Source organism: Hyperoodon ampullatus (genome assembly GCF_949752795.1).
Source record: "Hyperoodon ampullatus genome assembly, chromosome: 3".
NCBI lineage: Eukaryota > Metazoa > Chordata > Mammalia > Artiodactyla > Ziphiidae > Hyperoodon > Hyperoodon ampullatus.
This window is the reverse complement of record NC_136916.1, coordinates 139,718,294-139,734,311: the sequence shown is the minus strand read 5'-3', so window position 1 is coordinate 139,734,311 and position 16,018 is coordinate 139,718,294. Positions and strand designations below refer to the sequence as shown.

The 16,018-nt window shown below is 34.0% G+C and overlaps 1 protein-coding gene across 1 annotated transcript in view; it reads right to left on the bottom strand.

Moving 5' to 3' along the window:
* SLC38A6 (solute carrier family 38 member 6) overlaps positions 1-16,018 on the bottom strand; it is a gene marked incomplete at both ends in the record, with an annotated part of 72,927 nt that overhangs the window by 26,446 nt on the left and 30,463 nt on the right. The window contains one exon of the mRNA XM_079700667.1: positions 5,797-5,875. Within this exon, the coding sequence (XP_079556793.1) occupies positions 5,797-5,875 (79 nt within the window). The remainder of the gene's footprint in view (positions 1-5,796; positions 5,876-16,018) is intronic.

The window sequence follows — 16,018 nt, the reverse complement described above, 5'->3', positions numbered from 1 at the left end:
GAAGTCAGGGAGCCTGATTCTTCCAGCTCCATTTTTCTTTCTCAAGATTGCTTTGGCTATTCGGGGTCTTTTGTGTTTCCATACAAATTGTGAAATTTTTTGTTCTAGTTCTCTGACAAATGCCAGTGGTAGTTTGATACGGATTGCATTGAATCTGTAGATTGCTTTGGGTAGTAGAGTCATTTTCACAATGTTGATTCTTCCAATCCAAGAACATGGTATATCTCTCCATCTATTTGTATCAGCTTTCATTTCTTTCATCAGTGTCTTATAATTTTCTGCATACAGGTCTTTTGTCTCCTTAGGTAGGTTTATTCCTAGATATTTTATTCTTTTTGTTGCAACAAAACAACCCAATCCAAAAATGGGCAGAAGACTTAAATAGACATTTCTCCAAAGAAGATATGCAGATTGCCAACTAACACATGAAAGAATGCTCAACATCATTAATCATTAGAGAAATGCAAATCAAAACTACAATGAGGTATCATCTCACACTGGTCAGAATGGCCATCATCAAGAAATCTAGAAACAATAAATGCTGGAGAGGGTGTGGAGAAAAGGGAACACTCTTGCACTGCTGGTGGGAATGTAAATTGATACAGCCACTATGGAGAACAGTATGCAGGTTCCTTAAAAAAATAAAACTAGAACTACCATATGACCCAGCAATCCCACTACTGGGCATATACCCTGAGAAAACCATAATTCAAAAAGAGTCATGTACCAAAATGTTCACTGCAGCTCTATTTACAATAGCCAGGACATAGAAGCAACCTAAGTGTCCATCATCGGATGAATGGATAAAGAAGATGTGGCACATATATACAATGGAATATTACTCAGCCATAAAAAGAAACGAAATTGAGTTATTTGTAGTGAGGTGGATGGACTTGGAGTCTGTCATAAAGAGTGAAGTAAGTCAGAAGGAGAAAAACAAATACCGTATGCTAACAGATATATATGGAATCTAAGGGGAAAAAAAAGGTCATGAAGAGCCTAGGGGTAAGACGGGAATAAAGACACAGATCTACTAGAGAATGAACTTAAGGATATGGGGAGGGGGATGGGTAAGCTGTGACAAAGTGAGAGAGTGGCGTGGACATATATACACTACCAAATGTAAAACAGATAGCTAGTGGGAAGCAGCCGCATAGCACAGGGAGATCAGCTCGGTGGTTTGTGACGACCTAGAGGGGTGGGATAGGGAGGGTGGGAGGGAGGGAGATGCAAGAAGGAAGAGATATGGGAACATATGTATATGTATAACTGATTCCCTTTGTTATAAAGCAGAAACTAACACACCATTGTAAAGCAATTATACTCCAATAAAGATGTTAAAAAAAAATAAAAAAAAAATAAATAAAGGCAATACAGTAATGCACAGTAAAGTTAGTTTAAATTTCATGTGCATGTCACAGTCAACTGAATTGTGCTTGGCAATGGATATCTTCCAAGGAACAGAAATGATTAAACTTACAAAATAAAACTGCAGCTTGAGAAATACAAGCCAGTACAAAGAAATTGCAAAAGCACATTTTATAACTCAAGGTTTTAGAAGAATATGCTAACCTGAAAATTTTTCCTAAGAGGGGGAAAAAAGAGTTATCTAACAAAACCCCTATTTTCCTACTGTGATCTATTGTAAATATACACTCTCTTCAAGCCAAAAGAATTAGAGTAAAAAGTTTTATACTTCCTGGAAAACTTGTTTGATCTGTGGATTTAATCCTATATGATAAAAATGTTCCAAGTATGAAATATAGAGTATAGATCCTTAGCTGTATTGCAAATGCTTTGGCATGCAGATTTTTTCCCGTATTTTAATGAAAACCAGATTTATTTATAAGTTGCTTTAATTTCATTCTCGAATGGAACAAGAGTATCATATGTTCTGAATTAGGATCTTACTCACATCCCATATCAATTATGTAACTCAAATGCAAGACAACTTAATTGTGTCAATCATATTCCGCTGACAAGATCATTAAATGTTAACAGAGAGCTTCCAACTTTTAACAGTCATAGATTTTTTTGAATAGAAGCTATTCTATGAAAAATATAGATGCCTCATAAAAATTTGGTATAAGTATTATAACTTCTGACTTCTAATAATAATTTTTGAAATTAGGATATTATGAAAATAAAGTTTCTTTTTGATAACATCTTTATAAAGGTTTAGTTTTCACAAAGGCACGTCAAATCTCACGGATAACACAGAAAATAAGCACAACAGAAAATTCTTAACTGCAATGCATTGTAATTCAAACCCTAAAAGTTTATCAATATCAGATTAATCTCACAGAAGAAATATTGCTCTGTAATTCTACCTAGAAATAAACTGCCCAGATAGTTAAATCAATTACCATAACATTTGTGTCTTAATTATTTTACAGCATTAAGGTTTAAAGACTAATGACTTAACTGCATTCTAACCATTAATATAATTAGTCACTTACTAATGCTTTTCAAAACTTTGAAATCCAAAATAAGTGAATATACATTACATTTAAAACAAGATGAGGCTGTTAAAAAGATGTGCAATTTTAAAACGTCATAACAGAGATGATGCAAACTGGCCACAGTATTTTGAAGTATACAGTTTTAAGAATTCATTTCTGACATGTAAAAATAACATTTTTATCAATTTTCTACTAATATGAATAAGATGGAGTTAATTTTTATTTGTTTCTTTAAACAAATCAGAGAAAAAAAAACCCAATAAAGTAAATGACAACTGATTTAAAATGAAGCTATGGTAAAAGCATCACTTTTAGAAAAAGAAGACTTAAGTTTTAACAGTTCTGTCACATACTACCTTAATTATTTCTAAAATTTTATATGTATTTTTGTCCTTGTGATATATGACAATAAAAAAGAAAATAAAGAGAAGTCACCAAATTCAGGACCAAGAAAAAGGAGAACAAATGTGACAACTAGTATGATTAACATAGTGTATGCAATACATTCAAATATGACTCTGACCTTCCTGGCAGTCAGAGCAAATAGGGAAAAACTACCTTTATATAGTTATTATTACTGGAATTCCTTCTTTTTCTTTTTTTTTTTTTTTTGAGGTATAACTGACATACGACATTATGGAGTTGCTTAATTCTCCACATTTACACTATGCTATCAGCTTACAAAAGCATGTATATTTATAATATCTTATTTGGTCATCTCAACAACTTTGTTAAGAAGGCAGTACTGGCACCACCATTATGCCAGATGAAGAAACCTCAGGCCCAAAATTAAATTATATGGCCAAAAGAAGTTAATTTCCTGAGGTTACTGAATATGAAATGGAGAGAATTTACCCTTAGTCTAACATTCTTTATTTCACCTCTTATTGCCTTGAGTTCTAAGCCCTAAATTATAAAAGAAATTTATTGCATAGAATTAAAAAATTTTTTATTATACAGCAGGTTCTTGTTATCTATTTTATACGTATTAGTGTATATATGTCAATCCCAATCTCCCAATTCATCCCACCACGACCCTGCTCCCTGCCGCTTTCCCCCTTTGGTGTCCATACGTTTGTTCTGTGCATAGAACTTTTTGAGTAATAGAAGTTGCCCTCAATATTTTTACAGCAAATACAAAAGCAAATTTCACATAAGTATGTCATTTAGCAACTGTTGATCAAAATAAGAGCAAAAAACTTAAAAGTAACTAGATAAAACTATAGATAAAATTTTTAAAAAGGTAGCTGTATCAGATGTGATAATGAATGTGGAAACCTATACAAAGTGCTATACAAAGGCACAATATCTTCCGATAATGAAAAATCATTAAGGACTTCTACTTACCTTTTTTCAATCACATATTCTTGATGGTTCCTATTCAGATTTAAACTATACCATATTTTCCTTATAAATATGTATTTGCAGTTGTCTAAGTAGAATTCTTTCATGGAAGCCAACTTGTAAAATCTAAAACTCAATTTTGAAAACTTGCCCTGCAGTCCAGAACAAGTTCAAATATTGGAGCAAAACAACCAAACATTTAAATCTAAAAGTCTGACGGGTTTTAGTGTTGTGGTTTAGAAACTATATATAATAATTTGATGACAATTAAAAGGATTCATTTAGCCTTTTCAAGTTTATTTTTCTAAAAATTTCATGTTATACGTAGTAAAAGGAAAAGTATAATTAATTTGGGTTTTTTCTGCCATAAAAAAGAGATGAGCCAATAGTCTTTAGAACCCAGTATTTTTTTTAACATCTTTATTGGAGTATAATTGCTTTACAATGTTGTGTTAGTTTCTGCTGTATAACAAAGTGAATCAGGTATATGTATACACATATCCCCATATCTCCTCCCTCTTGCATCTCCCTCCCACCCTCCCTATCCCGCCCCTCTAGGTGGTCACAAAGTACTGAGCTGATCTCCCTGTGCTATGCAGCTGCTTCCCACTAGCTATCTGTTTTACATTTGGTGGTGTATGTATGTCCATGCTACTCTCTCACTTCCTCCCAGCTTACCCTTCCCCCTCCCCGTGTCCTCAAGTCCATTCTCTACATCTGCGTCTTTATTTCTGTCCTGCCCCTAGGTTCATTAGAACCATTTTTGTTTTTTAGACTCCATATATACGTGTTAGCATACGGTATTTGTTTTTCTCTTTCTGATTTACTTCACTCTGTATAAAAGACTCCAGGTCCATCCACCTCACTACAAATAACTCAATTTCATTTTTTTAATGGCTGAGTAATATTCCATTGTATATATGTGCCACATCTTCTTTATCCATTCATCCGATGATGGACACTTAGGTTGCTTCCATGTCCTGGCTATTGTAAATAGAGCTGCAATGAACACTGTGGTACATGTCTCTTTTTGAATTATGGTTTTCTCAGGGTATATGCCCAGTAGTGGGATTGCTGGGCCATATGGTAGTTCTATTTGTAGTTTTTTAAGGAACCTCCATACTGTTCTCCATAGTGGCTGTATCAATTTACATTCCCACCAACAGCGCAAGAGTGTTCCCTTTTCTCCACACCCTCTCCAGCATTTATTGTTTGTAGATTTTTTGACGATGGCCATTCTGACTGATGTGAGGTGATACCTCATTGTAGTTTTGATTTGCATTTCTCTAATGATTCGCGATGTTGAGCATCCTTTCATGTGTTTGTTGGCAATCTGTATATCTTATTTGGAAAAATGTCTATTTAGGTCTTCTGCCCATTTTTGGATTGGGTTGTTTGTTTTTTTGATATTGAGCTGCCCAGTATTTTTAAAATAAGAAAGGAGAAGGGCAGTGTAACATGGTTTAGTATTGTTTATAATATTGTTAAAAAACAGGAAATGAAACAAATCTTTTCTAATAATGCTTTATAACAGGATCTTACACAAGTATGTTGTAACGTTATCACTCTGATTTATCTTTATCACTATGGTTTGCTGAAAAGTGGCAGCAGTATTATCCACTCCCCTCCTCTAAGACCTTTACTGTCGGTGCTTTCTGCCTTCCCCCATCCCCCACCCAATCTTTCATATCCAGAAACTTCTCCTTTACTCTTCTCCAAGAGCTAGCTCATACCTGTCCTGCCCTTTCATGCCCCCATGGAATGCAAGAATTACACTGGCACATCAGAGGGTTCACAGTGCAGTGCTCTGCACGTAATGGAGCATCACTAGACATCTGCAGAGTGTTTTCTTCTCTTATTACTCTGCCTCTGCCTAATTTGTAAGTGTCTTGAGGGCAGGGGCTACATTTATTTTACTTCACACAAGGGCTTAACATATATTTATTGAATTAATAAATGAATGGATACAATGTGAAATATTTTTTCTTACCCACTATGGTCTCCAGACAAAAATTCTGAAATAGCAGCAGGAAGCTCTGTTTTAATAATTAAAAGATAAGATGACATAGCTGCAAACAGAATAAAAAGAGTTCCTATTAGAATTCTATAATTTTTAACCATTTAAAGAACAATCTATCCAGAAATATGGATGTCCATTTGGGCTACGACAGCATGTAGAAGATTAATTCATACTGCACTATCCTCAAAGATAGATATATACCAGGAATGGAGATAAATAACCTTGTAGAGAAGAATAATTGGTAAGCTCATTAGGTATCTTTTGTTTACATTTCAAGTCCAAGGCAAACGATTTAGGTAAAAGAAAGGGTCTTGATTATAGGCCACTTATAAATGAAATTTTGCTTGAAGTTTGGCCAAAACTCTTAATGTTATTCCCCTGTCCAAGGCATTAGCGGTTAGTTTAGCAACGTTTGATATAGATACAGGAGATAAATAAGTATAGCTAATAAGTTTGATTATTTGTTCTTTCTTACTATAGAGAGACCTCCCCCCAGAAGTTTCACTTCCTCTCTCTCCTTTTCTCTGCCACTGTCCGCCCAGACACATTTTGGACACGTTATTATAAAACAATAACAAAATGCACAGTGAGTTATATTTTAAGTTGTCCTCTAAAACAGATGAGAAAAGATTCAATTGCAACTATTAAGCATATTAAAGAGACAAAGCTTATAACTTTTATTCCATTTTATTAACAGGGCTCATCTGTATTATGCAATCAAAACCTGAAGCTAGCATTATTCTCACATTCTATCAGACAGGATCCAAGAACTTTTATAGCATTTTAATAATGATCCTATTTCTGGTATAGCTATAAAAAAACCCCCACATCTTATTAACCTTCCATCATATACTAGGAAATGTTTAATATGGTTACAGAATACAGAACTCATTTATATGTAAATACTTGAGTTTAAACTTAAATGTTTAAGTATATAGAAACCCAGATGATTTAGAGTCAGTTTAACAGAGTAATAATCTCTGTTTCCCCCAGAGATTAAGTATATATTAAAAAAAGAGCCAACAAGAATATGTCCATGAAGAATAGAGTGTACTCTGTGTGCATGTTAATTTTATTACTTATTTATATTTCAGGAAACATTTCACTTTCTCCTTGGACCTACAAAAACTAAGAACACAAATGAATGCCAAGTCTGAATGGCAAAAATCTGGGGAAAAACTGATTAAAAGGCTCAAAGAGTTTAAGAAGAAGAATGTATGTTTCTCAATAAACATATTTAAAAGTAGCTGAACTTCACAATTATTACAGTGCCACTCGACCCTGGAGGAAAAAAAAAGCATATATACTAGTTTGTGTATAAATTTACATGAAGATAGGCAACGCTTACATATACTAACACATACACTCTCTCTCTCTTTTTTTTTTTTTTTGGTAAAACAACATGTACTTATGGCAAAGTAAAATTTAGAACAGTTAAGTAAATAGTCACTTCTCTGCAATGAAAATATACATATTCACATTTTCCAGTTTATGACTATTTCTTTTTTTCCAGCAGAAGTACAGCTTTTTTTCCAGCAGAAGGAAGCCTTTTCCTCAGCAGAAGTACAGTACATTTCTCCAAACTCTCTGTTAGTTATGGGACATTACAATTAATCGTATGTGAAAAGGTATTCTAAGTTGTTCATATTCTCATAAGGAAAAATGCTACCAATTTGGTACAGAACAGAAGGAAGGTTTAGATTAACCTTCTCCACTAAAGGATTTGGGGGTCTTTGTTTATAATACTTTATCTATTCCAAAGAATCATACACATATGGTGTGATGATGAAAATCATGAACTGAATATTCTGAAACTGGCCTAGAGCTACTTAAATATATCTTGCAAGGAAAAAAAAAAGTACTTGAAAACAAGGAATGCAGACTTCCTACACAATGTAATTTATTATCTGCCCATCAGTCTTTCTTGCTTGGATTAATCCAATACCACATGCTTTTCTAAAGTTTCAGACATTCATCTCTTTCAGTAATTTTCTATTATTTCTTTTAGATCTTTAGTTGTAAAAAGCTTCAATGAATATGAGATCATATTTCTTCCTAATATACAATCTGTCATTCTTCCCAGAATTTCTATTAGCCCCTGGCTAATCATTTGATCACTTTTATCCTCTGTTGTAGCCTTAACTCTTTGGTTTTCAAATGGGAGTCCTATTTCATTAGATTCCAGTCTGAAGAATCATGTATATTTCAAGAAATATGAACTCACCAAACATATGTTTCTCTCTCAGAAAAAAAGATCTCAGCATACAAGATATAAATATAATAAAACATGTAAAATACTGCTTCTTAGAGAATGCTGGTGTTTGTTTTAAGAGCTACAAAACCACAGAGCTCATGATGGGGAAAAACTCCACTGATTAAGCAAGTAAAACAAAGAAAGACACTATCCTTTTCACTGTCTAGATTATTTTTTCCTAACCACAAGAAAACTTTCATGCAAGGACTAGCACCTTAACATATTATATGTAGTACAGAGACAAACAAAAATTACTGAATATACATTAAGTTAGGAATACTTCTTAGATTTACATAAAAAGAACAGTCAGCTCAATAAAATAAAGGGGAAAAGTTTTAAAGATATAAATTCAATAGGAATGCTCATATATCCATTGTTTTTAACCCAAAGGTTCACTAGCTCCAAAAGTTGCTTGCCACACCTTTCATCTCATGTCTTCTATTAATAGCATAAGGAAGTGTTTAAGGAATTATCTTAGAGACAGGTCATAAGCAAGAACTTGTAAATGATTTTTGCTGACATCGATACACAGTATAGACTCCTAATACAAGACACACCACGTTGTCCTTTAAATTAATAGCTGTAACAGGGTCATCCACAAGAGCCATGGTTATAGCTAAGTGGTTCTGGCCTTCATACCACCAAAGCCAGAATTAGGGCTAGAAGACATACCTTGGTGACAGGTATTCAACCATTACAAATCATTTAGTTTCACCATATTAACTAAATAGGTATTCTTTTCTCCTTCATTTTAAACATAATAAATAGAACTCATTTAATAGAAACTGCCCTGGGAGGGAAATAAAAAATCTGTCAACTTAATCGAAACACAGAAGTTGAAAGTATTCTTTAAAAACCATGTGGAGAAGCAACTGTTCTATTAAGAAATGACTAAAATAGGGTAAAATTTGATTAGGCAATAGCAAGTAGTAAGGTATTAATATTGGTTGATCTAATCATAAAGAGAAACACATGAGTTGGGAGCATGGAGGCTGAGGGGAGAGATGTCAAAAACACAAAAGGGAAAAGTGCTCTGGAGGAGAAGAATTATAAGAACAGCGAACATTTGGGGGCTTAGTATGCCTGTTCTAAGTGATTTTCAAGTTATTTCCTCATTTAAAGTTAAGTTTAAATTTATTTCCTCACCACGAACCTGTGAGGTAGATATTATTTATTTCACAGGTGAGGAAATGGAGGCACAAAGAGTTAACTTGCCCAAGCTAGTGATGGTGGAAGCAGCCCATCTGGCTTGAGAAATCTGCACTATTAACTGTTACGTTATGAGAAAGTGCAGAGAAGCAAAGTGGAGAAGAAATCCACCACAGGAAAAAGAAATAAGAAAAGTCTATCAAAAGGACCACTCCCCGGCATTCTTCTTTTTTTTTTTTAATCACCATTTAAACAACAAATTGCTTCCGAATGCTGAGTTTAGCAGTTGGGTTCAAAGAAAATAAAGAATTTCTACAACACAGAACATTAGTTAGAAGCATTAAAAACACTTATAATGTTCATTTCACTTTGAGATGTATTTTCATTTCAGTTTGTAGCTGGTTTGGTAAAGTGTTTAGTCAAGATTCCTCAGACAGGCTAAGGAGTTTCATGATAGGATTACTGCATTTACCACTATGATTCTATTGCATCTACAGCTATTACTGTAGTTCAGAAGAGAAAGTGTCCGGTTCTCACATATTTGAGATATTAACACTACACTGAAATTGAAAAAAATTAATACAAAAACCAATTCTTCTTCCCACAAACTCTGTACTCTCATAGGCTACTTTTCCCAGGACTCCCTTAAAAAAAAAAAAAAAAGACAAAGCTTCAATTGGAGTGTGGACCTAAGAAACCATTAGTTTACAAAAATAATTATCCTTTTTGTTAAACACTTAAAAACACGTATGAAGATCAGATTATGTAGATCTATTTTAAAAACAGAATTAGGTTTTCAGCACTTGGAAGAAGTTCAGCAACTTCTTGAAGGATTAGTCAGCCAGCTCTAAACAGATATACTATGGGAGGAAATAATAAGTTTGCCTTTCCTTCTAAGAGGGATTCAGTTTTACTTCAAACATGTTTTTAGTCATGGACAGCAACTGGTTTATTCTATTTAATGTGTCTTATTAACCTGGTGTTCCTACTAAATGTCCAAATGCCACTGAAATTATATCTCCATTCAAAATAATACACAACACAATCTCTCTCATTTTTAAAAAAGACTTTAAAAAACTCTGAAAACAAGGTCATTTCCCTAATTTGTGCACAAATGGAAATCAAAAATATATGGAGGAACTTTTCCCCCCATAACCCTAGGGAAATATATATCTTTGTTTTACTATTTATCAAGATCTTAAACTTGAATAAAAACTGACCAGAATATTTACTATTCTGAGAACCCTATAATTAAACTTCAATTAACAATTGTTACTAAGAAATACATTATTTTCAAAACCTTTTTAAAGTGACATATAACCAGTAAATTTTGTCAAAGGAAGGACTTGTAAGAAATACCCCCCTTCCAAATTTCCTTTATTTCTCCTATTCTAAGACAGTGCTTTCTAGAATTTCTGGACAATACTATTCAGGCCTCAAAAAAGCCGCAGTTTGACTACAGATGAGATGACCAGCAGATGGCGTTGTAACAGCACTCCCAATCCCTGTATCCCAGGAGATGGTACAAACCAGTAATTCTAAAAGACTTCAGTTACCTTACCAAAAAAAAAAAAAAAAAAAAAAAATATATATATATATATATATATATACACACACACACACACACACACACATATATATATATATATATTTCAGTAAGAAAGTAAAGCCAAAGGGTTTCTAACTTAATATTAAATCACGATTTTGAAAAATACTGAGAATTTGAAATTTTTATAGTTCTCAACTGAGAATGATCTTATTTATACCTTTCTGCTTATGAGATTTAGAAACTGTGCTACTTGACCACATAAAAGGGCTGCTGAGTTTCTCTTAAAACTTAGATACCCAAACTGAGGCGTTAATCAAGGCTGCTGGAGTAGGTCTGTGGGATCTCTGCCAGGCTGGAAAATCTGAGTCATTCTAGCAATTTCAGGAGGTTTCAGTAAGTCTACTAATGTTTAGGGTTCCCCTTTCAAAATATGTAACAGTGACTCAATCTTTATTCTCCTTTAAAGAACTAAGGAAAGAATATGCTATCCATAGTGGTCCTTCATATTCTAAAAGAGCAAAATAAGAATTTAACGTACTCCCAGGAGCCACTCACCTTGCGTTTTGAGTTGGGCAAGATATGAAACCAGAAAGGACAGCAATTAACTTCACTTTTATCACATACTCATCAGAGTTAACAGGACTTTCAACTTGACTAAAGATGATTTGAGGTTTACTGCTTGATTTCTAGGGATATTTTAGCCAACTGAGTGGTCTATCTCTGGAGTTCAAACACTTGTGAAACTACTTACCTTGGTTTTTAGGAAAAGAATCTCATAATGCAACACAATTAGAGGAACTATGTGGAAACTACCTGTACTTATTTGCTATTACAGTTCTTAATCCTTTAACTTGTAGTCCACTAAATTCAAACTCTCAGCCAGAGTTCTCTTCCCTCTAACAGCATTAAATATTAAAACTCCCAGAGGCTTCTTTTCTGACTTTATGTCCAAGCAACAATGACTCTCAGCAAATGCCCCTCCAGTGCCTGAGGCATCGGGCAGCTGGGGGCTCTCTGGCTCTGGCTCTGGCTTATTTTGGGCCCCTAATTCATCAGTGTTGGGAGGCAATCAGGAATTGCTTCGAAGTAGTATTTTACTACAGTGGCTCTCCATTTTCTAAAGGTAATGGTTTCCATAACCCTAGAAAAAGAGTGCTAAATTTAGTGAGTCACATTTTTTTCTATTATAAAGTTTAGAGATTTTTCAAAGACAGTAGATCTTTCCAATCTATTTGTCAGACCACACTAGTGCCCTGTGACTAATACTTGGTGTGTGATTGTACTGGGGAAAAAAGGTTTTCTGTGAAGTTCTGACAGTCGATTTTTCCCTAAAGAAACCATATGCTCACTTATGCATTTTGTGCGGTCTTCTCTTGCCAGTTGATCTTCCTTTTTTAAAGGAATACCAAACCAGGTCACTGGCTTTTCCTTCTCTCCCTCCTTCTCTTATTCCTTACTTTCTTCCTATAATAAATAAGATTTATTAAACACCTACTAAGTGCTAGGTACTTAAGAGCATAAATGAATGAGCAAAGTTACTTAGATATATGGAATACAAAGATGTAGGGAATAAACTGAGTCTTACTAAAAGATCCATGTAACAAATATTGATCAAGGACAATTCATCATCATCTTGCTTCTAAAGGCCCCTGTTTCATTTTTCTCATAGATTCACCAGGGGCATAGAATCCCAAGAAAACTGAGAAATGTTTAAATGTTACAAAGAATAAGAGTCAGGAAGCATTAATCTAAGACATGATTATCCAACCTGAAAGCAGAAGATTTTAAAATACTTTATCTATTTTACATAAATAAGATCTAACTCTCCTCAATATTTTCAACCTTTTAATTTTTATATAATTCTAAACTATAAACCACTCTACAGGCTTTCAAGTTTCTTTCTATCATTTATATAGTATATAAAATTGTCTCCTTGAAGCAAAATCTTAGGCTTTTAAACAGAATTTTTTAATTGTCTCATTCATTCAACAAATATTATTTATTGAGTTCCTCTACCAGAAACTAGGTCAAGTTATGAAAACACATAGTTCCTGTCCCCAAGGAGTTTTAAAAATCCTCAACATTTAATCTTTTCATAGCTTTTCAAGCATTTACTATATCAGAGCAGAAAGAACAAAGCCTTTAGAAGTAGACAAAGTGAGATTTGAGACCTGGCTGTATTAAGGGGTAAAGGTAAGCAAGTCATTTATCCCTTCTGAGCACTGATTTCAACCTCTGTAAAACGAGGATATCATCTACCCTGAAGAGCTGTTGTAAGTATAATTAAAGTGTCTAGGAGGAGGCTTGACCTAAAGACAATCTATTATATTATTTTTCATTTCTAAACAACCACTGAAAAACTCCAAGCATTTATACTAATAGTGAATATACTATCTTTCAAAAATGCTATCTGAACTATATTATATATGCAGATAGGCATGTAAGAAGTGCAAAAATTTAATCTGATGCTATACACTTCATATCGTCTTATAAATATCCAATGTATTTCCAATTAACAAAGAGAAAAGTCAAAATACATTTTTAAAGAATAACATTAAATAAGTCATATGGGGCTTCCCTGGTGGCGCAGTGGTTGAGAGTCCGCCTGCCGATGCAGGGGACATGGGTTTGTGCCCCGGTCCGGGAAGATCCCACATGCCGCGGAGCGGCTGGGCCCATGAGCCATGGCCGCTGAGCCTGCGCGTCCGGAGCCTGTGCTCCGCAACGGGAGAGGCCACAACAGTGAGAGGCCCGCGTACCGCAAAAAAAAAAAAAAAGTCATACGCACAACATATTAAAGATCCTCCCAAATAAGTATGCTGTTTCTTCTCAAGCATACATGGCTTAGTGCTGTTAAGGGCTTCCACAGACCTAGCTTAGATTAATCAAGAAATTACTTCGTAAGCCTGGAGTTCCTAGATTTTAACCTCAGAGGCTCAGCGGCTGCCCTAAAGGGTAGTTCTAAGAACTGAGACTCCCCTTTCTGAAAAAGAACAGCATCCATGAAAGCTTTTAGAGCAATAGTTTCTGACTTGTTAAAGATACCTAAGAAAAGACCAAAACATCTTTTGAACCAAGCATAACCCTCCCACAAAACTTTCCTGTAATAAAAATATTTTAATGCTCTGAAGGAATTAACATGCCTATCAAAGTGCTAAATTAGAAGGTGACTTTTGTGGTAAGAAGGGACCTTAAGCTTCGTGCTTTTCCCATCCTACCCCCAGCAATTTAACAAAGAGGAAACTGAAGCTGAGAGGAATTTTCCCAACACATGTGGCTACCCAATGGCAGAGACTGCAGCAGACAGAATTCAACATATCTGACTTCCAACCCAGTGTTCTGCTCACAAGAGCAAGCTTCCAATTCTTTTATAATAAAGGAATGATTATATGCACATCTTGCTAAGACAAAAGAAAAAAAAGCTCCGAAAATATGTTTCAGTTATTATTTAGTGGGCTTTCAATAAATAAACTTTTAACCAATGTGAAGAAAATCATGAGGACATTATTCTAAAAACTGAATAAGCATTACCAGCTTTTCTGAATTTGAGGGACATTAAAAATTTCTGTGATTGCTTCTAAGTCACTTTTTAAAAAAAGTTTCTGAAACAAAGCAAGCAAGCAAATCAACAAACAGAGTTGGAAGAACTGATGATTTATCTGCCACCAAATGCAGGAATTCTTTCTAGAACATTCTAACAACTGACCAACCAGCTCTGTTTGAATGTTTTCAGGGATACAGAGCTTTTTCAAAGGAGTGTGGGCCATCTCCATTATCACACAGCTTAGCATTCCAAATGAAACCAGACCAGCTTCACTGTAGAGTTCTACCCATTAGAACCAGTTCTGCCCTCCAGAACAGTACTAAATTAGTCTAGTATCTTTCTATATTTCATGTTCAGCTTTTCAAATAGTTAAAGCTAGTGATCAGTCTAGAAGTCCCCTTTTCTTCTTGATAAATATAGCTAGAATAGTAAAAAGTACTTGGAAATAGCACATATAAATCATATTCAGCTCCATTAAGCTTAAAAAAAAAAGGTTTATCCAGTTCCAAGTATTGTGCTAGGTTCTGGGACTACAAAGAGAAATAAGACATAATCCTTGCCTTGGAGGAGCTGACAATATAGTGGGGAAGTAAAAGCATATACAGAGATAACTTCAACCTAATAACAGCAAGTGCTAAAATAGAGTCATGTACAATAACAGTTGCACACCAGATTAGGGAACAAGGAAGAGATCAGGGTGAAGGATACAGAGAATATAACAGCAGGCATTTTGCCAGTCACAAATTTAGATCCAAAGTCCTGGGTTGAAAACTCTACATAAAATAAACAATAGTTAACCCTAATCCAAATAAAATGTGCTTGATGGTTCTTACTAATCATATAGAGAGGAAAATAAGGAATTGAAAATATCAAAACATACTTTCACATTAGCAACATTACAAGTGCACATTTAAGCAATACATATTTGCTAAAATAAAGTACTCCAAAGTAGATCTTAAAATCAATGATATTATATAGATTCATTAGGTAAGAGACTGGTTACTAACTGCTAATGTGAAGAGTGAAGTGTGTGTTAACAAGGAAATTATTTGGTACAACATCCAAGAAAGCATTCTTCTCCTTCAATAATATATTTTTTTGCCCTGAAAATTCAAAGAATTAAAACATGAATGTCCAGGATTTCCAAAACAATGGCAAATACAACTTATTGTTGGAATGTTAATTTTTTCCTTGACCAAGAAACTCATTAAAGATGGAATTTTGTTGAACAATACTTAAAGTGAAATAGCTCAGATCTCAAGTATCAGTTAAACTTTATTAAAGCTGTCATCTTTAAATTATTTTGAACTGTCACAGATAAGAAATAAGATTAAAATTTCCTCTGACCGTACCTTCTTGAATAAGATCTAAAGTGCATATCAACCTTCTCTGTGTATTTAACCTTAAAGTAAAAGTATTTATTTAGCACTCCAGTCAATGGTAAAAGAAAATTAAGATATTGTTCAGCATTTGTAACTTCTTTACAACATATACAAACATGATTCCCATAGTATTTTGGATTTAAATGTTTAATACATTTAGTCAATAACTATCAATAATTAAAAGTAATTTTTGTTTCTACATAGTTCTTGATATCAGGATCATTTTTTAATGGGAACAAGATGCAAGATAAATGTGAGAATACTTTTCATTTGTCTCAAGTTTGTTTATTTTTTTTTATAAATTTATTTTATTT